At 40.8% G+C, this 17,227-nt stretch overlaps 2 protein-coding genes across 5 annotated transcripts in view; both read right to left on the bottom strand.

The window, feature by feature from the left end:
• Positions 1-487: 487 nt before the first annotated feature.
• myl2a (myosin, light chain 2a, regulatory, cardiac, slow) lies at positions 488-3,015 on the bottom strand. The gene is made up of 7 exons (XM_080891885.1): positions 2,959-3,015; positions 2,478-2,570; positions 1,888-1,963; positions 1,699-1,803; positions 1,530-1,608; positions 1,244-1,292; positions 488-977 (listed from the first exon to the last, which is right to left on the bottom strand). The coding sequence occupies exons 1-7, from the start codon at positions 2,959-2,961 to the stop codon at positions 873-875; spliced, it is 510 nt and encodes a 169-aa protein (XP_080748011.1). The 5' UTR covers positions 2,962-3,015; the 3' UTR covers positions 488-872.
• A 1,863-nt stretch (positions 3,016-4,878) lies between these two features.
• The window catches only part of cita (citron rho-interacting serine/threonine kinase a), a 39,976-nt gene continuing 27,627 nt past the window's right edge, over positions 4,879-17,227 (bottom strand). For all 4 annotated transcript variants that reach the window (XM_080892395.1, XM_080892397.1, XM_080892398.1 and 1 more), the window contains 19 exons: positions 16,928-17,035; positions 16,637-16,829; positions 16,245-16,400; positions 14,742-14,879; positions 14,175-14,355; positions 13,985-14,076; positions 13,727-13,831; positions 13,342-13,511; positions 10,944-11,024; positions 10,676-10,811; positions 10,287-10,426; positions 10,061-10,153; positions 9,782-9,890; positions 9,499-9,627; positions 9,203-9,283; positions 8,866-8,944; positions 8,589-8,768; positions 7,407-7,794; positions 4,879-6,915 (listed from right to left, as the gene is read on the bottom strand). In XM_080892395.1, the coding sequence (XP_080748521.1) occupies positions 6,892-6,915; positions 7,407-7,794; positions 8,589-8,768; positions 8,866-8,944; positions 9,203-9,283; positions 9,499-9,627; positions 9,782-9,890; positions 10,061-10,153; positions 10,287-10,426; positions 10,676-10,811; positions 10,944-11,024; positions 13,342-13,511; positions 13,727-13,831; positions 13,985-14,076; positions 14,175-14,355; positions 14,742-14,879; positions 16,245-16,400; positions 16,637-16,829; positions 16,928-17,035 (2,583 nt within the window). In that variant the 3' untranslated portion in view covers positions 4,879-6,891. The remainder of the gene's footprint in view (positions 6,916-7,406; positions 7,795-8,588; positions 8,769-8,865; positions 8,945-9,202; positions 9,284-9,498; positions 9,628-9,781; positions 9,891-10,060; positions 10,154-10,286; positions 10,427-10,675; positions 10,812-10,943; positions 11,025-13,341; positions 13,512-13,726; positions 13,832-13,984; positions 14,077-14,174; positions 14,356-14,741; positions 14,880-16,244; positions 16,401-16,636; positions 16,830-16,927; positions 17,036-17,227) is intronic.

Genomic DNA, 17,227 nt, shown 5'->3' with positions numbered 1-17,227 from the left:
TTAACCCTGCCAAGGTCTCAAGTCGGGTAAGGCGACGGTGGTGCGGATCACTCGATGGCATCCTTTTGTGAGCAACCTCCCCCCCAACTCCTCAGTATAGCATTACCCTCTTTACATCACCACAACACTAAAATAACAACAGGGCTTTGTCTTAGTAAAGCCCTTTGTCTCAGTAGCCAAACATTTCCATGCACATCCAACACACACCCAACTTTTTGCGCACACACAGACACTGATGCAGGCATGTTTTGGATTCTACAGGCTCACCAGCTGCACATGCTCGCTATTCTTAAGTACTCAGATGCACTACCTAACATGGATTTTAAGGAGTATCTGGTATAGTCATCTGTTCAGGCAGTAATTGTATGATCCTTGAATAGGTAATGACAATTCACTGGAAATCAGGCTTTATCGAGTCTGTACCATCTTCCCCACACTGGCATTCAATAATCTGAGCAAAAACAGCAGAATCATAGCTCTCGTAGCTTTAAAAATCTTTATTAGACTGTCAAGCAAAGACCTAACAAGTGGCTATGGTAAAAACAGGCATGTGGTTATTAGTATAGAAAATGATAAGGAAAAATAATTTAATCAGTCTCAGGTGAATGTGGGGGATATGCTGTGGATAAAGCAGAAAAAGAGCACGACACTTGATGATGTTTGATGCTGTAAACTTCCCATTTTTACAGGCTGGAAAAAGACTATTTGTCAGTATCCTCCCCCTGCTCTCGAGTGAGGACAATACAGAAGCAATGGTGTCATAAAAGCTGAGTAAATAGTCCACATTTCCTTTATGTGCAGTGAGTCAGTTTCAAGTCATAGCTGGGTACACAAACTGACTTTCTACTTCTCGAATGCATTTAAATGAAGGTTCACTCCTGGTCCTTCTCCTCTCCATGAGTAATGATGTGAACCAGGTTTTTGTAGTCCAGGTTTCCAGCCACATCCGGGGGGAAGGCAGCAAACATCTGCTCCATCTAAGCAACAGAAAGGGAGACATTAACACCACTTTTATCAGATGTTATCCCCACACAGCCCATAACCCAGTGTGCATAAAAAGGGTTTTAAGATGATTCACTCAGGGGTTTTTGTTTTTTTGCATGAAAATGTGTCTGACGTGGACGCAGGTGGTCGTCATGATGACGTTCATCCTTGTATTTTTTTTTTTCCAATTCAACTCACCCACACTCACAAAACTGTTATAATGATGATAATTAGCATGGGCTGGGGGACTGCAATGTACCTCTTCAGCTGAGAATCTGTCGGCTTGTGTCGTTAGCATCTGTGTCACGCTGGAGAGGAGAAAAAAAGGTAGGGGGAAAAAAAACGCTGTAGAGATGACGAGACTTCTTTTCACAAGTGAATAAACTGTACAGGTCACAATGGTTTTTAATCATTGTGGAGCTGAGCTGTGTGAGGATGAATGACTGCAGTCAGACTGAGTCAAACTGTGAGCGGCAGCTTGCTCACTTGCAATAAATTTGCATATGCAAGCTGATGCCGCGTGACAAATGTGAGAAGCCACTTACTAGTCCTTCCTCAGGACCCCTTTACCCTCAGGGTCAAAGACTTTAAAAGCATTGAGGATGGTCTCTTCCGGATCGGCACCTGGGAACATCAAAACAGCACTGAGATACATTCGCATCAATGCTGTGTTCATGACTTAGATGTAGTTTTTACTGGCCGGCCAGTTTTTACCTTTCAGCTTCTCACCGAACATGGTGAGGAAGACGGTGAAGTTGATTGGGCCAGGAGCTTCTTTGAGCATGTCGTCGATCTCTTCTTGTTTCACATTCAGACGTCCTGCAGCACCAAAGAGTCAATGTAAACGCACGGCATGAGCGAAGATGAACACTTTGAGTGTTTCTTTGAATGGTGTCCACATACCTAAAGCAGCAAAAGTGTCCCTCAGATCGTTCTTGTCGATGAAGCCGTCTCTGTTCTGGTCCATGATGGTGAAGGCCTGAGATCAGAGCACAGGAAAAAAAAAAGCATCCAGAGTCACATCAAACAGTTTTATTTTTTTGGGTTCTCTTAAATTTTTGGTAGGCCATCTTTATATATGAACACTGTTTAGTATTTATAACGCGTTACCCTCCCCCCTCCCCTTGGATTTAGTCTGGCATCCTGGGCATGCCCTGCAGTTCATCTGCAGCCTAATCACTGATGACAAAGTCTGGATGTCTGGGCACCACTGTCCCTCATACCAGCATACCGCAAGCCTTACTGCTGTCAAGCCAGCAAGTGGGCAAACAGACAGGTGCGCATACTGCCACAATGAACAATGCAAGTAGAAAGACAAAGAAAGAAAGTGGAGACCTTTCTGTGTAATGCGTTGTGCAGTTTATTTTTTAATGCAGAAATGCCTGAACCTTGGTGAGCCGACTCGCATATTAATTCACCCGTTGCGATATTTCTCGGCAGTTCTCTGCCAAACGGAAATCCGTGAAATAGAAAATGGTTTCAGCAGCATTCACCTCTTTGAATTCCTGGATCTGGGCCTGCTCAAACATGGAGAACACATTGGAGTTGGCTCCCTCTGCTGCCCTCTTCTTGGCTTTCTTGGGGGCCTTTTTTAGCACAAAGACAGGAGAGGTGAAGCAGAAACTACACGTTTGTTCAGATAAAACTGCATGTCAGAAGAGATGAATAAATAGGATTAAGCATCTTTGTAAGAAAAAGCAGTTTAAACAGCAAAACAGCTGCTGACAAACAATTAAATAAAAGTTATGTCATCTTTTCATCCCCCCCGCAAAAATGCTAAATATTTGTGCTTTTAAATGATATGCAGGTGAAAAACTGTTACTTATCTCATCAAAACAATTGCAGCATCCTCAAAGCCATAAGACACACCTCCCAACAAACACTGCACACACACACACACACACACACACACACACACACACACACACACACACACACACACACACACACAGTACACACAGTACACAGACTTACCATGGCTGAGCAGCTGGGAGGTCAGACCAACAATGATGCCAGTGAACAATAGGGAGGCTGTGGGTGGCCTTTTGTAGCCCTCCGCCCTCCGCTCCAGTGGATGATATTTATAAACTATGCCCTCTTTAGGAAGTGACAGGTAAATGATGCTTCATACAGCATATACAGTATCGCATGCTCACACACTCTCATACATAGCCGCTCACCCTGTGGAGTCCTGATTGGCATTCGACAAAGAGAGTGGAATAACTGGTCTAGAATATCAAGAGCAGACTGAAGGTGAAAGCACTTAATCACTTTAAACAAGACTCTATCCACAGGGCATTGTCTTGTCTGTACGAACTACTGACTGCAATTGTTGTAAGTGAATGAGAGTGCTGTATAGTAAAAACAAAAGCAAGAGTGTGATCTGTCAATCTGTTGGTCCATAGTCTTTCCATAGACAGCATTATTTATAAAAGCAAAATGAAAGGAGAACATTGGACTAGCCTACCTAACTCGACCTCTGTGACACACCGATCTTTATGATAGCCACAGGTTAATCAAAAATGCATAAGTGATATGATTAGAGGTTTGTGTGACCGATAAACTTCTGCCCGCCTCTTTTGCAGTAGCACTGACAGGCTTGTGAGCCTTTACATTCAAAAAGTATTTAAGTACTGCAGAGAAATAAGAACATACTTCTTAAGATATACAATATAAACTGTATTTACCCAGTGGGAATGAATATAAAACAAATCAATTTGAGAATTTGAAATACCCAAAAGATGTAGAACTAAAACCTGATCTGTGAAAGATTACGTCAGTGTATTAGAGCAAAGCATTTGCAGATTGAATTCACTGTCTCTTTCTAACTCTGATCTGTGTGCCAATCATTTCTTGTTCCCCATCTGATTAAACGCATGAGAGTGCCTGAAAAAGCACCAGCTCATTATGTGTTATTTACTGACCTGTCAGGTCTGTGTTAGCGCCAACCTTTCTAACATGCTTCTTCACATAATATCTTTGGCTCTGCTTACCTTGGCCAGACAAAGCAGTGCATTACAGCATTGCTCTTACATTAAATCACTTAATTTATTCTATCAAGGTAATTCAAATTGATGATATTTATGGCAAAATGTCAGATTTTCAGGTTGTTTAGTGGGTTCTGGGTCCCTACAAATGGTTAACTTAATTTAATAGATAGATAGGAATTGAAAGAAGCCAGAGCATCAAGTGGCATCTTCAGTCTTCTTCACACTGTTGAGATTCATCACAGGGATTGCGGTACTAAGCTCATGGATGTCAACAGCTCTAGGTGAGACATACTGCGTGAGACACTGAACACGTCCTTACAATGTGTCTCTCAGCACCATTAACAAATCATCCCCCATCACTCGGGGCTCCCAGGTCAAGAAAAGTGACAGCGCGTGAAAATGAGCTGAATGAGCCGAGGTTGGGAGGTGAGTGGTCTAAATAAACTTAAAGCCTCCTCGCACTCGATCGTCTTACTGCTAAATAAATTGCGATGGACGAACCAGCAGCAGATGCCGTCTGTGTTGTCTCGCAGCGTGTACAGCGTGCATGCAGAGGACACAATTAGACGAGTTATTGTTAACCCAGGACGCAGATGCTATTGTTAAAAAAAAAAAAAAAAGGCTTCTTCTTCAGTTCCTCTCAGATCAAGCAGCCGCTGCAGCTACTGTGACTGGAATGGCAGGCTGAGCGCTGGGATCAGACACCTATAAATAGACGAAACCTTCTCCAACACAATGGATGTGGACAAATGGCCGTGTCACTGGCCGTCTTGAAACAGAGAGGGTAAATGCTTCAGAGGGGACTGTTTTATGATGCTTATCCACTCAGAGATAAGTTTAAATGTCTTTGTAAAGAGACACACAAGCACAACAGAAGGAGGCACAATCGAAGTGAAATGCAATGATTATAATATTTAATACTCTGTGACAAAATCTCTACAGGGAACGCTAATTAAACATTTGTTAGCAGACATCAATATCATATCCAGCGTTACAGCATTATGATTAAAGATCATGTGAATGAGAATACAAATTTAAAAGAATCTAAAAATAAAATCAAATACGATGGATAACCCTTTTGTACAGAGTCCTATAGAGAGAAGAAGACATGTGCAATTTAAAGCATTTGGTGCTTTGTTTTTGTTGTTGTTGAACATTGAGACCAACGAATCGGCTGTATTGGCTTTAAAATACATTCAGGAAGATTTTAACCATCTTAAAAATAATCATAGGGGACTTAAAGGCGAAGAAATCCTCCTAGTGAGCGCCTAACTGTTGACAGGCAAACTGGGCAAGTTAAAGTTTGGCATCTCGTTTGTTTACATTCAAAAAATACTGCTAAAATCCACAAAATATTCTATTTCTATACATCAGATCATGATGTACAGAAATGCATCCATCTTAGCCACGTGAACCGAATGAGCGTGGATGGACTTTAGCATTTGTTGTGATTGGACTGGATGTTTTAACTTGCCAAGAATTCCTTAAAGAAAGAAAAAAAAAAAGTTATATAATATAGTTGTGTGAATTTACTGTGCAAATACATGAGAGTTTAAAGATAGAAAGTGTTATTCACGTGCTTTGTTTTTAAAAATGTAGATTAAAAATATAACCCAAATGAGGCAGAAGCAGAAGACAACACCCCGTTTCATTTTCGAGATATATATATATATCCATGCCATTAACGGATCAGGGAAAAGAAAAACAAAACAAAAAGATTTTTTCTTCATCTTCACTTTAAACAATTTTGGGTTATATACAACAGCAGGGGACATTGTACAAAAAGAAATGCTCAAGTACTATGTTTTAAGCTTCAAACATGATCTTTTTTCCCTCCCGTCGTTTAGGTCAGCACTGAGGTTTTGCCTTTGACAGATGGAAGTGCATACACAAGTTTGTTTGAGATACAATCACTCACTTGATAAAGAACGTTTGGACATTAAAAGAATACTCATCGGACATTCAAGAGGACACACTGTCACTTTTTTTTTTTCCTTTAACAAAAATAGACACGGCTTATCCAGCCTTGAAATTCCTTCTTAATATATATAAAATTATGTCTCGTCTATTTACAGTCAGATAGCGTTCTGAAGATTTAGAAAGGTCCTGCTCCATTGCTGCTGGGGATTGTGGGTAGTGCAGTTTTAGTGTGTGGTTCTACAGAGTGTATTTTTTGGGAGGGATTATATATTAATTAATTTTGATTCAGTTTATTCATGCTTCAGCCGAGTCCGGTCAGCATTACTGACCAAGGACCGAGCTGAAAATGATTGTAATTAGCCAATAACGATTGTGTGTTAACATGTGAGCACAGGGCTGGAGCCAGAAGTGATACTCAGTGTCACAACAGGTGATCTGCTACACATTTGCCCTGATCTGTAGCTGCTGTAGACAGCACATGTGGAAATGAGCCACATGTGTTAATGGCATTTTGAATAAAATGACTAAATATATAGGCATCACTTGCTATGGCTGTGCTTATCCATTGTAGTTAATGCTGCTAGAGTTAAATGAAGCAAGCCAAACCCAGTAGTCTTAACTTGAGAACTCATCTCAGATTTTCTTTGTGGAAGAAGAAATTATATATAATTACTAATCCCTACTCGGAGTAGAGAACACATGCTCCAATGCATCGCAAAAAACCCTGCTCAGGTGGTTAATATGGCATTTTGTTGACCTTTATTTAAAACTATAACCTGATACTAATGACATCTCTTTATTTATCTGGTGCTCGCTACGTTCTGACAGCTACAGTTGTTTTCCTCCATGGGTTTTTCACTTTGGATATCGGGCAAAACAGATGTGTGGCAGTGTTTCATCATGAGTTGGTAACATTCTCACTGGTTCTCCGCTACATCTTCTCTCTTTTCAAACATGAACTTCTTCTTCCACAGCGGACACGAGGGTCTTTTGTCCTTCAAACAGATGACTGATCCCACACCTGTAGGGTAAAACCAACAACATGAAGTCAGGTTAATACACAGATTTTGAGTCAAAATGTACACTAACACAAGAGTTAGACTAAGGGTCCACAGCCTTGAAAGCTGGTCTTTCCATGTTAAGTACACCTGTAGTGTCATGAAAATCCACAGTATAAGCCAAAACTAAACAAATGTAAAAGACCACATGAACACTGCAAGACTATAAAGTCTGGGGAGAAATTTATACTCCTTAAAGGTCTGTAACAGTCCATCCTATAGTCATAGTATTTCACTCAAAACAAGATATCACAACCCACTACTGTCATAAAAGCAGCATAAGTGCATCACGAACCACTGAATCAACCGCCTGGATGGAAACGCCGAAGTTTTGTACTGAACCTTTTACCATACTCCAACAGTTTCCAATGTATGTCAATAAAACACAAAAATATTCAGCTAATTGCTAACAGTTACACATTAAGTTAATGTAATGCAGAATTTCTTGACAAACCTTGTTAACAGAGTTTATGGGTGTGCGTCCGGAGCCAGTATGAAGCCTTTGACGCTCTTCAAAACGTCCAGGGGATCTCTCCCTACGAACATCCATCATCCTGCCAGGGGAGCGGTCCATGCGAGGGTCGGCCATGGCCCTGCCTGGTGATCGCTCCAACCGGGGGTCTGCCATGGCTCGACCAGGCGAGCCCACTATCCGGCTTTCCAGCATTCTGCCAGGAGACTTCTCTCTCTCCAGTGGACGGCTTGGGGACTTGTCCCGCCGAAACTCTGTGCGAGCCTCTCTGTAACGGTGTGGTGTGCCTGGGTCTCCATGGACCAGAGGATTGGCTGCCAGCCTTTTAGAGATGTGCTCATTGTAGGAAGGAGGACCACGCTTGTTGGGACTGTCGGGAGGAACCAAGGTTAAAATAAAGAAGAAAAAAAAAAGGGAAAAAAGGAGCATTGGGCAAATGTTGGGCAATGTTTTTATTTGTCTCAGTTCTTGGACTTAGTTTGGCACTGTGGGACTCTGGTCACTCAGCAGATTTGGTGAGATTGATGGACTTGCAATTAAGCTGATTTAATAAGCTAATATATAAATACACAGCACTGCTATTTGTAATCAGAACAGACTGATCATATAAATTCAATTTGGTTTCCTAAATAAGAGTGGATTCTGTCACTGACAACAATTACTGTAGAACAAAGCTTTGACTTGCAAAGCACAGTCAGTAAGCGTCACGATGAGTAACAGACCAGTCATAAAAGGGAAGATGTCAGTCTTTATTCAAAAATTTCCTTTCTACATTTGACACAGAACTTTAAAAAGTAATTTAGGTAAAATAAAGAATGATGACGGCAACATTTTTTAAAATCTGCTACAGATAAAAAATGAACTCTTCTTCCTGCAAAAGACAAAATGATGGCATTACTCTCCTGTTTTTTTTTTTGTTTTTTTTTTAACTAGTTCAAACATTTAAGCCAAACTTACGACCTATAGATGCCAACCTGTGCCCCTCAGTGCCAGCTAGGCCCAGTGACTCATTAACACCAGTGTACACAGAACAGAAGGATGGAGCGTGCTTAGAAATCTCCCTCTATGTACATCTCTGACCTACAAACCAGTTTCCAAATATTTGGGATGCTATGTATAAAGGTGACTGGCAGATGGTATTTAATGCTATTTGTGTGTCATTACCTGCGTCCAGAGCCATTACGCTGCAGATCTCCACCGTCTTGGCTTTGGACAAGGTTGCCCTTGCAGCAAATGACCCGAAGTTTGTTCTGATAGGATGAAGCCAGGTATATGGCTCCAGAGGAAATGGCGGGGCCAAGGTAGCGTGGGTTAGGGATATCCAGATGTGCGTATGAGTGAGGACTGGAAAAAGAGAAGAAAAATCAGCCATGGCAGAATTCGAAGTTGGAAAATAAAAAGAACTTGATAAACAATTTAAAAAAGCTGAGAACAATCTTACCCAAGAGCCGCATGTCCCTGAATCTCAATGACGTCCAGAGAGTTGAAGTAGGTCACAAATAGGTAAGGCTCTCTATAGGCTGAAATACAGAAATACAACTTGTTATTTTAAAAAACCTAAAAATCCTTAAATCACGAAAACTATTTTTGGGCTTTTTGGCCTTTATTTGAGAGAACAGTGAAGACCAGACAGGAAAGCAGGGAGAGAGTGAAGACGTGCAGCAAAAGGCCCAGAGTCAGACTCAAACCCAGGCCACTGCATTGCAGGATATGGTCACCTGCTCCACCTGGTGCCCAAAGAAACTACGCTTCTAGTAAACATGCAGATTTACACTTACCAAATGAGAGAGGCAGACGGCTCCATTTGATGTCCTCACTTCTACTTCTGCGGCCATATGCATCCACAAACACACCAAACTCTGCAAAAAATAAATACATAAACAAAATGAGTTATTTAAATTTAGCATAGAATATGTAACCAAAAAAGAAAACAATGACTTTAGAAATGCTTAGAGATCGCTTGTCAAATACAGATTCTAAGACAAACTGTTCCACAACTTTGTTTATCCACTAGTTTGGGGGTGTGTATACACATTCAACTGAGAGGGTTTGCCAGCAGAAGTAACTGTCTAACCATGGAAACAGAGCAGGTATTCATCCTTCTGTGGAGCCGTGGTGACCTGGATGATAGAGATGGGGAAGCTGTGGGAGGAAGCCGCGAAGACAGCTGACGCTAGCGTCACATCGTTTTTATCCAAGAACTCTGCAGAGAGAAATCATTAGTATCATTCAGCTTGTTCAGGTGTGAATGTTGGAACCCAACAGAGACAGAAACACCCTTGAGTGGACTTTGTTGGAGCACCATCTGGTTGTAAAGAAATAATACTAAAGAAACAATAATGCTGCATTTGACAGACCTTCCAGTACATACTGCTTCATCTCAATCTCATAGAACTTGTTGGTGCCGATAATGATACTGTAGCCAGTGAAGTGAATACAGCTGCAAGGCTCTGATGTCTCAATCTCCTGCAAACACACACACAAAAAAATTTTATTTTTATTTTATTTTATTTTTTTTAAAACTCATTATTTCTAGAAGAAAAACAGAGCATCTATATTTCCTAGAAAAAAAAAAGTCCATTGTTCACAATAAAGGTCTCGTCACTGTAAGCGGTTCACTTTTAATGCTCATTCACCTTTCTGATGCAGAACTTGTTGAGGCCTTGATTATGCCGCAGGATTGTAATCTTATTGGGCATTGCAGCACAAATACAGAGCCCATTATCAATCTGTAAAGAAAGAACAATTCTGCAATCAGGCAGCACACAACACGATGCCATTACTGTGATGTTCAGCTCCTTAACTCAGACCCAATAACAGTCCACAAGGACTCTGCTCCCTGCAAGTTACAACATGACTCACCTTTCCAGAGGAGAAGAGATGGCATCCTTTGACTGTCTCAAAGATGAAGGGGTTGAGGTCAGGCTGAGCTGGGAGATGGGACTGTGACAAAGACTGTTTCACCTTCTTGATCTCTACCAGGCACAGTGCCCTCTCCTCCCCTGAATGACACATCAAACATGCCAAGTGTGAGATGATGCGCATCATCTTCTCTTTACTTCACTTTCGTTCGCTGTTACTTCAAAGCACACATTATGGCTTCTAAAAGATAACCATAATGTGATGTAATGTGTTACAATAAATGCACACTATCCAGAAGCATTATGTTACAGCTGAAACAGTGTACGAGGAAAACATAAATCTGATAATATCATAAAATAACTTCAATATAATGGCCTCCATTAACTGACCAGTGATCATCAGCAGCTTATCAAGCTCCTTCAGGATCTGGATCTGGAAGACTGAGGTCAGGCCCGGGATGTGAGTCAAAGAGTTCTTTATCACATTCAGAGCATACAAACCCTCCTCAGAACCAACCAAGACAATCTGCAAGAAAGGACGAGATCACCAGAGCTTTAAAAAAACAAAAAGAAAGAAAGAAACATCCAGCATGGTGATGTCTAACTAGAAAGCTGACCAATTAGGTTTTTAACTCTGTTTACATGTTTGTTTTTATACCTGGTCAGTGAGAGGCAGAGTGCAGTTGATGTCCAAACGGTCGTCACCCTCCAGCTTCAGCAGAGAATTGCCCAGAAGTTTCTATGGAGAGAGAGAGAGAAAGGGAGAGAATGGAGCAGGGGAAGGAGGCGGATTAAGACTTCCTGCAAATCGGGAGCTTTAGCAAGACAAGCTAACACAGCAGGGATGCCAGCCGGAAAGCTGCCACAAAATAACCACAGCAACATAACATTAAAGATGTGTCATAATTTGGTGTCTAAATGAGCTAACAGTAAAAGATAGTGAGAAAGACAGGGAGAGAAAGAGAGAACCTTGCAAAGTCTTTCCTGTTGAGACTGAAGCTCACTTGCAATGCTAACAACAGAACAACTACAGAGCAAGAAATACATTTTATGTTGTTTAAAACAGACAAGCACAAATGAGCTATGTCTGACCATTAATAAATGATATTTTTAATTTGAGGACACACTGCCTTTTGTTGACAAATGGTCAGAATAAAACCCTCCAAGTTTATACATTTCATGACTGTAATGGGTTCTGTGGAGAGTGGCTCTTTGTTTCCACTTTATACCAATAAAATCAATGATGAAGCACAAGCTCAGCAAATATCACAGTGCCATTTTTCCAGTAATGTTGGCCTTGAGGCTTTATCACTGAACATTAGTGCCTGACCTCAGTAATGTTCTTATGGTTTAGTGGGAAGAAAACTCCTCAACTATCTTAGCGTTGGATCTGCAGTTACATAGCCTTTTCGAAAAAGCTGATACAGTTCAACAACTTACAGCCAGTCTCTAAAACCAGATGAGAGGCTGTGTAAAATACACATAAATGAGAATGGAATGATTTGGAAATCATTTAGACCCTTCATCTAATTTAGAATATTAGAAAGATAACATATCAAAGTATGGAACAGAAATGCTGTCTGTGGGGGGGGTTATTTTGAATTTGATGCCAGCAAAAAAGTCTGAAATAGTTGTTGATTGTTAGCAAGAAGGAAAACCCCACACACTCAACAATATTTAAATAATCCAAAACAGCTCAATAACATAAGAATTAATGATAATAATGATGATAATAATGATGATGATAATAATAATAATAATAATAATAATAATAATAAGCAAAACAGGTGAGGAAAAAATCCCTTTAGATACAGGAAAAAAAGGTGCTGCATATGGGTTAAAGAACAGAAGGGAGAAAAGCTGCTGGCATTAATTTAAAAAAAAATATGTTCACAAAAGCAATAACAGAGTCAACGAAAATTTCACAGATTATGCATTTCATATGTTATCTTTGAAGTATTTAAATAAATATGGGGTTAAATGATAAGCAAAGCATTGTCATTGGTCTTATTTACATTTTACACCCTGCACTATCCTTACTGTATGCTGTACATACAGTAAGGATACGATGTAATCAAGCTGCCGCAAGCTGCATGTTCAACTTTCCATATTTAGTAAGTGGTACAACTGAAAAACACAGCAATGCAACTTTTTGAGAATACTGAAATACACTTGTGGAACCATTTGACTTCCTACTTCACTTTTAATTTAAGGGTCATTTTGCAGAGAACATGGAAGAAAATATTTCTTCAGTTTCTTCTAAAACTGCAAGAAACACAGAAGCGCCAACAGCCTATAGCTGCACACTGAAGTTAAATTGCTCAAGGTCTGTTTGTGTGACGTCATATTTCTGAGAAGGGGGGCTTAAGCAGTGCATGGGCTTTGCAGAATCATGCATGACATAGCATAGGACACCAAATAAATGGTGCACAGCAGTCTATTCACATCCATGCACTACATATGTTTCTGTGTGAATACACACACCATATTCAGGAACTGATTCAAGGACTGTACTTATAGTGCATCAGTGTCATATGTATGTACAGCTACTGCATGCTCAGTCGATCGGTCGACTGAAGCTCAAGCATTCGTGCAGCTACTTACTGTACCTGAACCAGAGGGGACAGGTTCTTCTGTCTTTTAGAAACACCTGCCTATAATATGATTCACACAACCGAGTTGAATGGAGATACACACACACACACACACAGTATAGTTATATAAAGAAAAAAGACAATGACAACAAATAAACACAAGACGTGGATGTTGAGAACATGCAGAGAGAGAAAGAAGAGGGAGGGGGAGAAGAAGAAGTGAAGGCACTGGCTGATGTTTAATGGAGGTACTCAATATTTTACCCAATTTTCACACAAAATGACACAACCAGCTTTGTATTAATTTGCTCATTCATATGGGCCTAACAACAAAGCTTGTGCTGTGTAAAGGAGGCAATGGCTTTTTGCAACACCCCAAATACAGTAAGCCTAAATTATGAACGCTATCAAGCCTGACACAAGGACATTCATAGGTATGTAATATGCAGGCATGATACTTACAGCATCAGAATCCACTTTCTCTCTAGATCCACGACTACCACCCACAACAGACTCCAGTACTGCCACCCAGCGCTGCTTGTCAGGAAAGCTAGGAGCCATGAAGTAGAGGGACTGGCCAGGCCAACATGTGGTGTGCGGATGCGATTCCAGCTTCAACACATACGGGATGTCTACGCACAGACATAAAAAAAATGCATCAGTTTGTTCCTCTGCTAGCAGCTTAATTTCACAGCTGAGCAGAAGCGTCAACATTTTTGCTGTATTTTGTGTTTAAACATTTTAGACAGGAGAGGTAAATCCAAATCAAAATTTGGAGAGAGGATGATACACTTAATATCCTACAACAGATTGAGTACACTGGGATTAACTAGTATTGATCCAGTACCAGACTTGGCAGTGTTGATGAGCTCAGAGGCTCCAACAGCTCCATGGACAGTCACCTCTCCATCAGGCAGACAGAGCTCAAACTCTTCCTCAGCCTTTACAGAGTCTACAAAGAAGGGAAGAGAAAAACAGAGGATTCTCCAATTTGACCTACATGGTAACATTCACTATACAGTTGAATTATGAGCAAAAACAAAGACAGAATCAGTCATCTTGAAAAATAATAAAATAAATAAAAAGAATTTAATGAAGTACTGACCTTCTCTGGGCTCAGTATCATAGATGGACACTTTGGTTCCATCAAGAACCACATATTTCCTCTCCCAGCCTTGTTGCCCACGCTTGCCATTTCTAAAGGAGTAAATATACAAATAGGCAAACTATATTCAATGCAGTGTACATAACATACTGCATACATTCAGGATGGCAGTAAGGACTTAAATAGTTACCTAGGCTGCTTCATCCATCCTTCCAAGCGAACATGCCCACTGGCTTCTTTAACCTGCAGTGCAGGCGAGTTTGCCTTTTCTCGGCACAGGGCTTCTGAAAAGTGAGTGGCATACTCAGCTGGCAGACCACAGGTGGCCGGAAGACACGGCGAGCATTTGGGATGGCAAATAGTGTGGCACTCTACAATGAGACAAAGAGAAGGATGAAAAATCTGATTGGATTTAGTGAAAAGTTCTTTACCATGCTGAATCTTGTCAATAAAGAAGGCAAGAATACAGAATGGTAGGGATCATCACATAAAAAAATATCCAAATTCTATCTATCAACATTTCATTTGTACAGCTGTACATATAAAACATGGAAGGGTACTGTTCTAAAATGCTGATTTGGGAACACATCCAACTTATTTTCTAAGACTCACAACACTTGGAAGGCAAGACTGATTCCACCATGTGATGGCGATGCTATAATAACTATTTCCAGTATTTTTGTTAAAGCTGGCCAGTAATGTATCTTCTGAAATATTTTCACATTCAGTCTGCCCAGCTACAGCACAGGATACAGACCTAGACAAGTGGCAGCTTGCCGTCCAAAATGCACAGTGTCCAGGCAGACGGCACACTTGGCAGCCCTCATGTTGAGGCCCACGGTGAAACGATGAGGGATGTTGTGATGCATTCTTTCTTTCACACGATGACCAAACTCTATAAAGCAGTACAGGTAGGCAGTGTAAGGAGTTAGTGAAAATAGGCATAGTCACTTACAGTCTTAATTACTTAAGAGTCAGCAACAGTTAAATGAGATCCAGCTCTTTAAAGCAGTATGAGGCAATCCAAATAATGATTTTTTTCAATGCAGATATTGCATATAAATGAAAGCTCAAGTACCAAAGTAGTTGACTGGAATCAGATTGTGCATGCCAGTGTGCATGGGATGTATTAAAATGTTTCCAGGTGAAAAGGTACCTATCCTACCATATGCTATCTAAATCATGACTCCAGAAATGAGGGGGGGGGGGGGGACTTGACTCCTAAAAAAGCCTTTGGTCAAGCTACAGTTAGCCAGTGGACAAGAAGACAGATGTATAATACAGCAATGAGCATGTGGGTGCACAATTTACCACGAGCAGCAGATGAGCACATGTGTGAAGAGACACTGTAGTGGCTGCTAACTTACTTTCAAACGTGACCCTCCTCTTTTCTGTGAGGAGCAACAGGAAAAAGAAAGAAAGGAGAGGAATCTAACAATAGCTAAGTGAAACCAAAAGAACATGGACAGTAAGGAGCTTGAAACACAAAGCAAGTCCAACTTAACCACTCTTATGGATTTGGGCAAATCATTGTTTTAGGCCAGTCTGTAAATACAGACTAAAATAGGGTATAGCAACATTCCCTAAGTACTCCCTAAGCACCTTCTGTATCATAAAAATCACTGTATTAATGGACTCATCAATAATTTGGAAAATACAAATATAGTTATTTCAGGTTTTTCCTAAAGAAGTTTATTAGGAGACTGTTTCTTTATACCTTTGGATGTGATCTATTGAGCAAGCTACACAGCTATGACAGAGTATTCAGCAAATGTTCAGTTTCCATGGTGATCAACAGCATAAAAAGATATAATTTTGCTTTGTGATGGTGGAAACCCTGGACTAAAACCAATGATACCTGCCCAATCCACTGTTGCTTTGCTTTGTGAGACAGACACGAGCAGGATTACAAAGTCAGCTGGATAAATGTCGTGAATGAAACCTAAAACAATGATTTTTGTTGCTTTGTGTCAGCCCATGTTCCTGTTTGGAGCGAGTTCTAGTCTTAACATGTTCTGAGAACAGTTATCCAACTTTATTTCACTTCATAATCCTGCTTTGTGAAACTGGTCACACATTTAAAAAACAAAACAAAACACAACGTAAACAAGACAAGTGATTGGGGAGTCCATTTATTAGCATAAGGTGGAATGCTCCTGTAAGAAAACTGTACAGCCTCAATTTGGGAATCTGAGGTTCAAATTTGGCTGCATTTAGATGAGCTGTATATTTGTTTATGGTCTGTGTGTGAATGACTAACCTTCAGGTGTAGATGTCTCCTTGCAGCGGGTGGAGGGGTTAAGCAGGCTGCTGGGGTTGGGCTGATGTTCTGGGGATTTGACAATGGCTGACATGAGGATTTGATGTCGAGCCTGGGCTGGTGTGGAAGGGGCTACATGGTCCTTGAAATGAGCCGCTTTGGGAGTTTGGGAGGAAAAGGAATTATAAGAACACTGTTTGCAAAGACTGAAGGGCTTACTAGAGGGTAGATGTATTTATTTGAACTTTTGTCCTTTTCTGGGATGATCACAATCCAGTGTTGTCTACATAAAATATTCTGACAGATTTTTAGTCTTGCTACATGGCACTTCAGTAATCACCACACAAACAAAAACTATAAAGACTAAAAACACTCAAGATTTCCGTCCTTACCCTCTTCTCTGAGGGACCGCAGCTCTATCCTCATCTTCTGCAGAGCCTCCTCCAGCTCTGCACACCTTGAGCGCTCCTTCTCCAAAGCTAGTTTCATGTCACTGTACTGCAATGGAACTGCTGGCTGGGCCTGTGGAGCTAATGCCCCATTAGTTGTGGTGCCTACATCTTCCCGCCGCCGCCCAAATATACCCTGCTCAGAGAGGAAACAGTACTCAGTTGGCTTTACCTTGAAGCTGATTATTAATGTAACATGGTTTGTACATAGATTTTGTAAATATTTTCCCACACCTTCTTTTTTTTAGTGGGTTGGTCCATTTTGGCCTGGAGGAAGTCAATGAGTTTAGTCTGCTGGGAGATTGTCCCCTCCATCTTCACCTTCTCATGGGAATATACCGCCTGTAGGCAGGAAAACAAAAGCTCAGAGAAGGAAATACTTCTGAAGACAGCTATGAGAAGAATTTCCACTGGGATTGCATGACTTAAGATTACTTTATCCTTCTTATGCACCGGTATCAGTGGCACTATTTTAATATCCAGCTGGGACTCCTCCCCAGAGACCACAGTATTTTATCTTACTGCAGAGGTTTG

Source organism: Rhamphochromis sp. 'chilingali' (assembly GCF_963969265.1).
Source record: "Rhamphochromis sp. 'chilingali' genome assembly, chromosome: 9".
NCBI lineage: Eukaryota > Metazoa > Chordata > Actinopteri > Cichliformes > Cichlidae > Rhamphochromis > Rhamphochromis sp. 'chilingali'.
This window is presented reverse-complemented; position numbering and strand designations above follow the sequence as displayed.

Bases quoted from the DNA above. Each gene is read 5' to 3' on its own strand.
- myl2a (XM_080891885.1), bottom strand. The intron at 1,964-2,477 runs GTGAATGCTGCT...CTCTGATCTCAG, and splicing joins AGATCCAGGAATTCAAAGAG to GCCTTCACCATCATGGACCA. The intron at 978-1,243 runs GTACATTGCAGT...TCTGTTGCTTAG, and splicing joins ACAGATTCTCAGCTGAAGAG to ATGGAGCAGATGTTTGCTGC.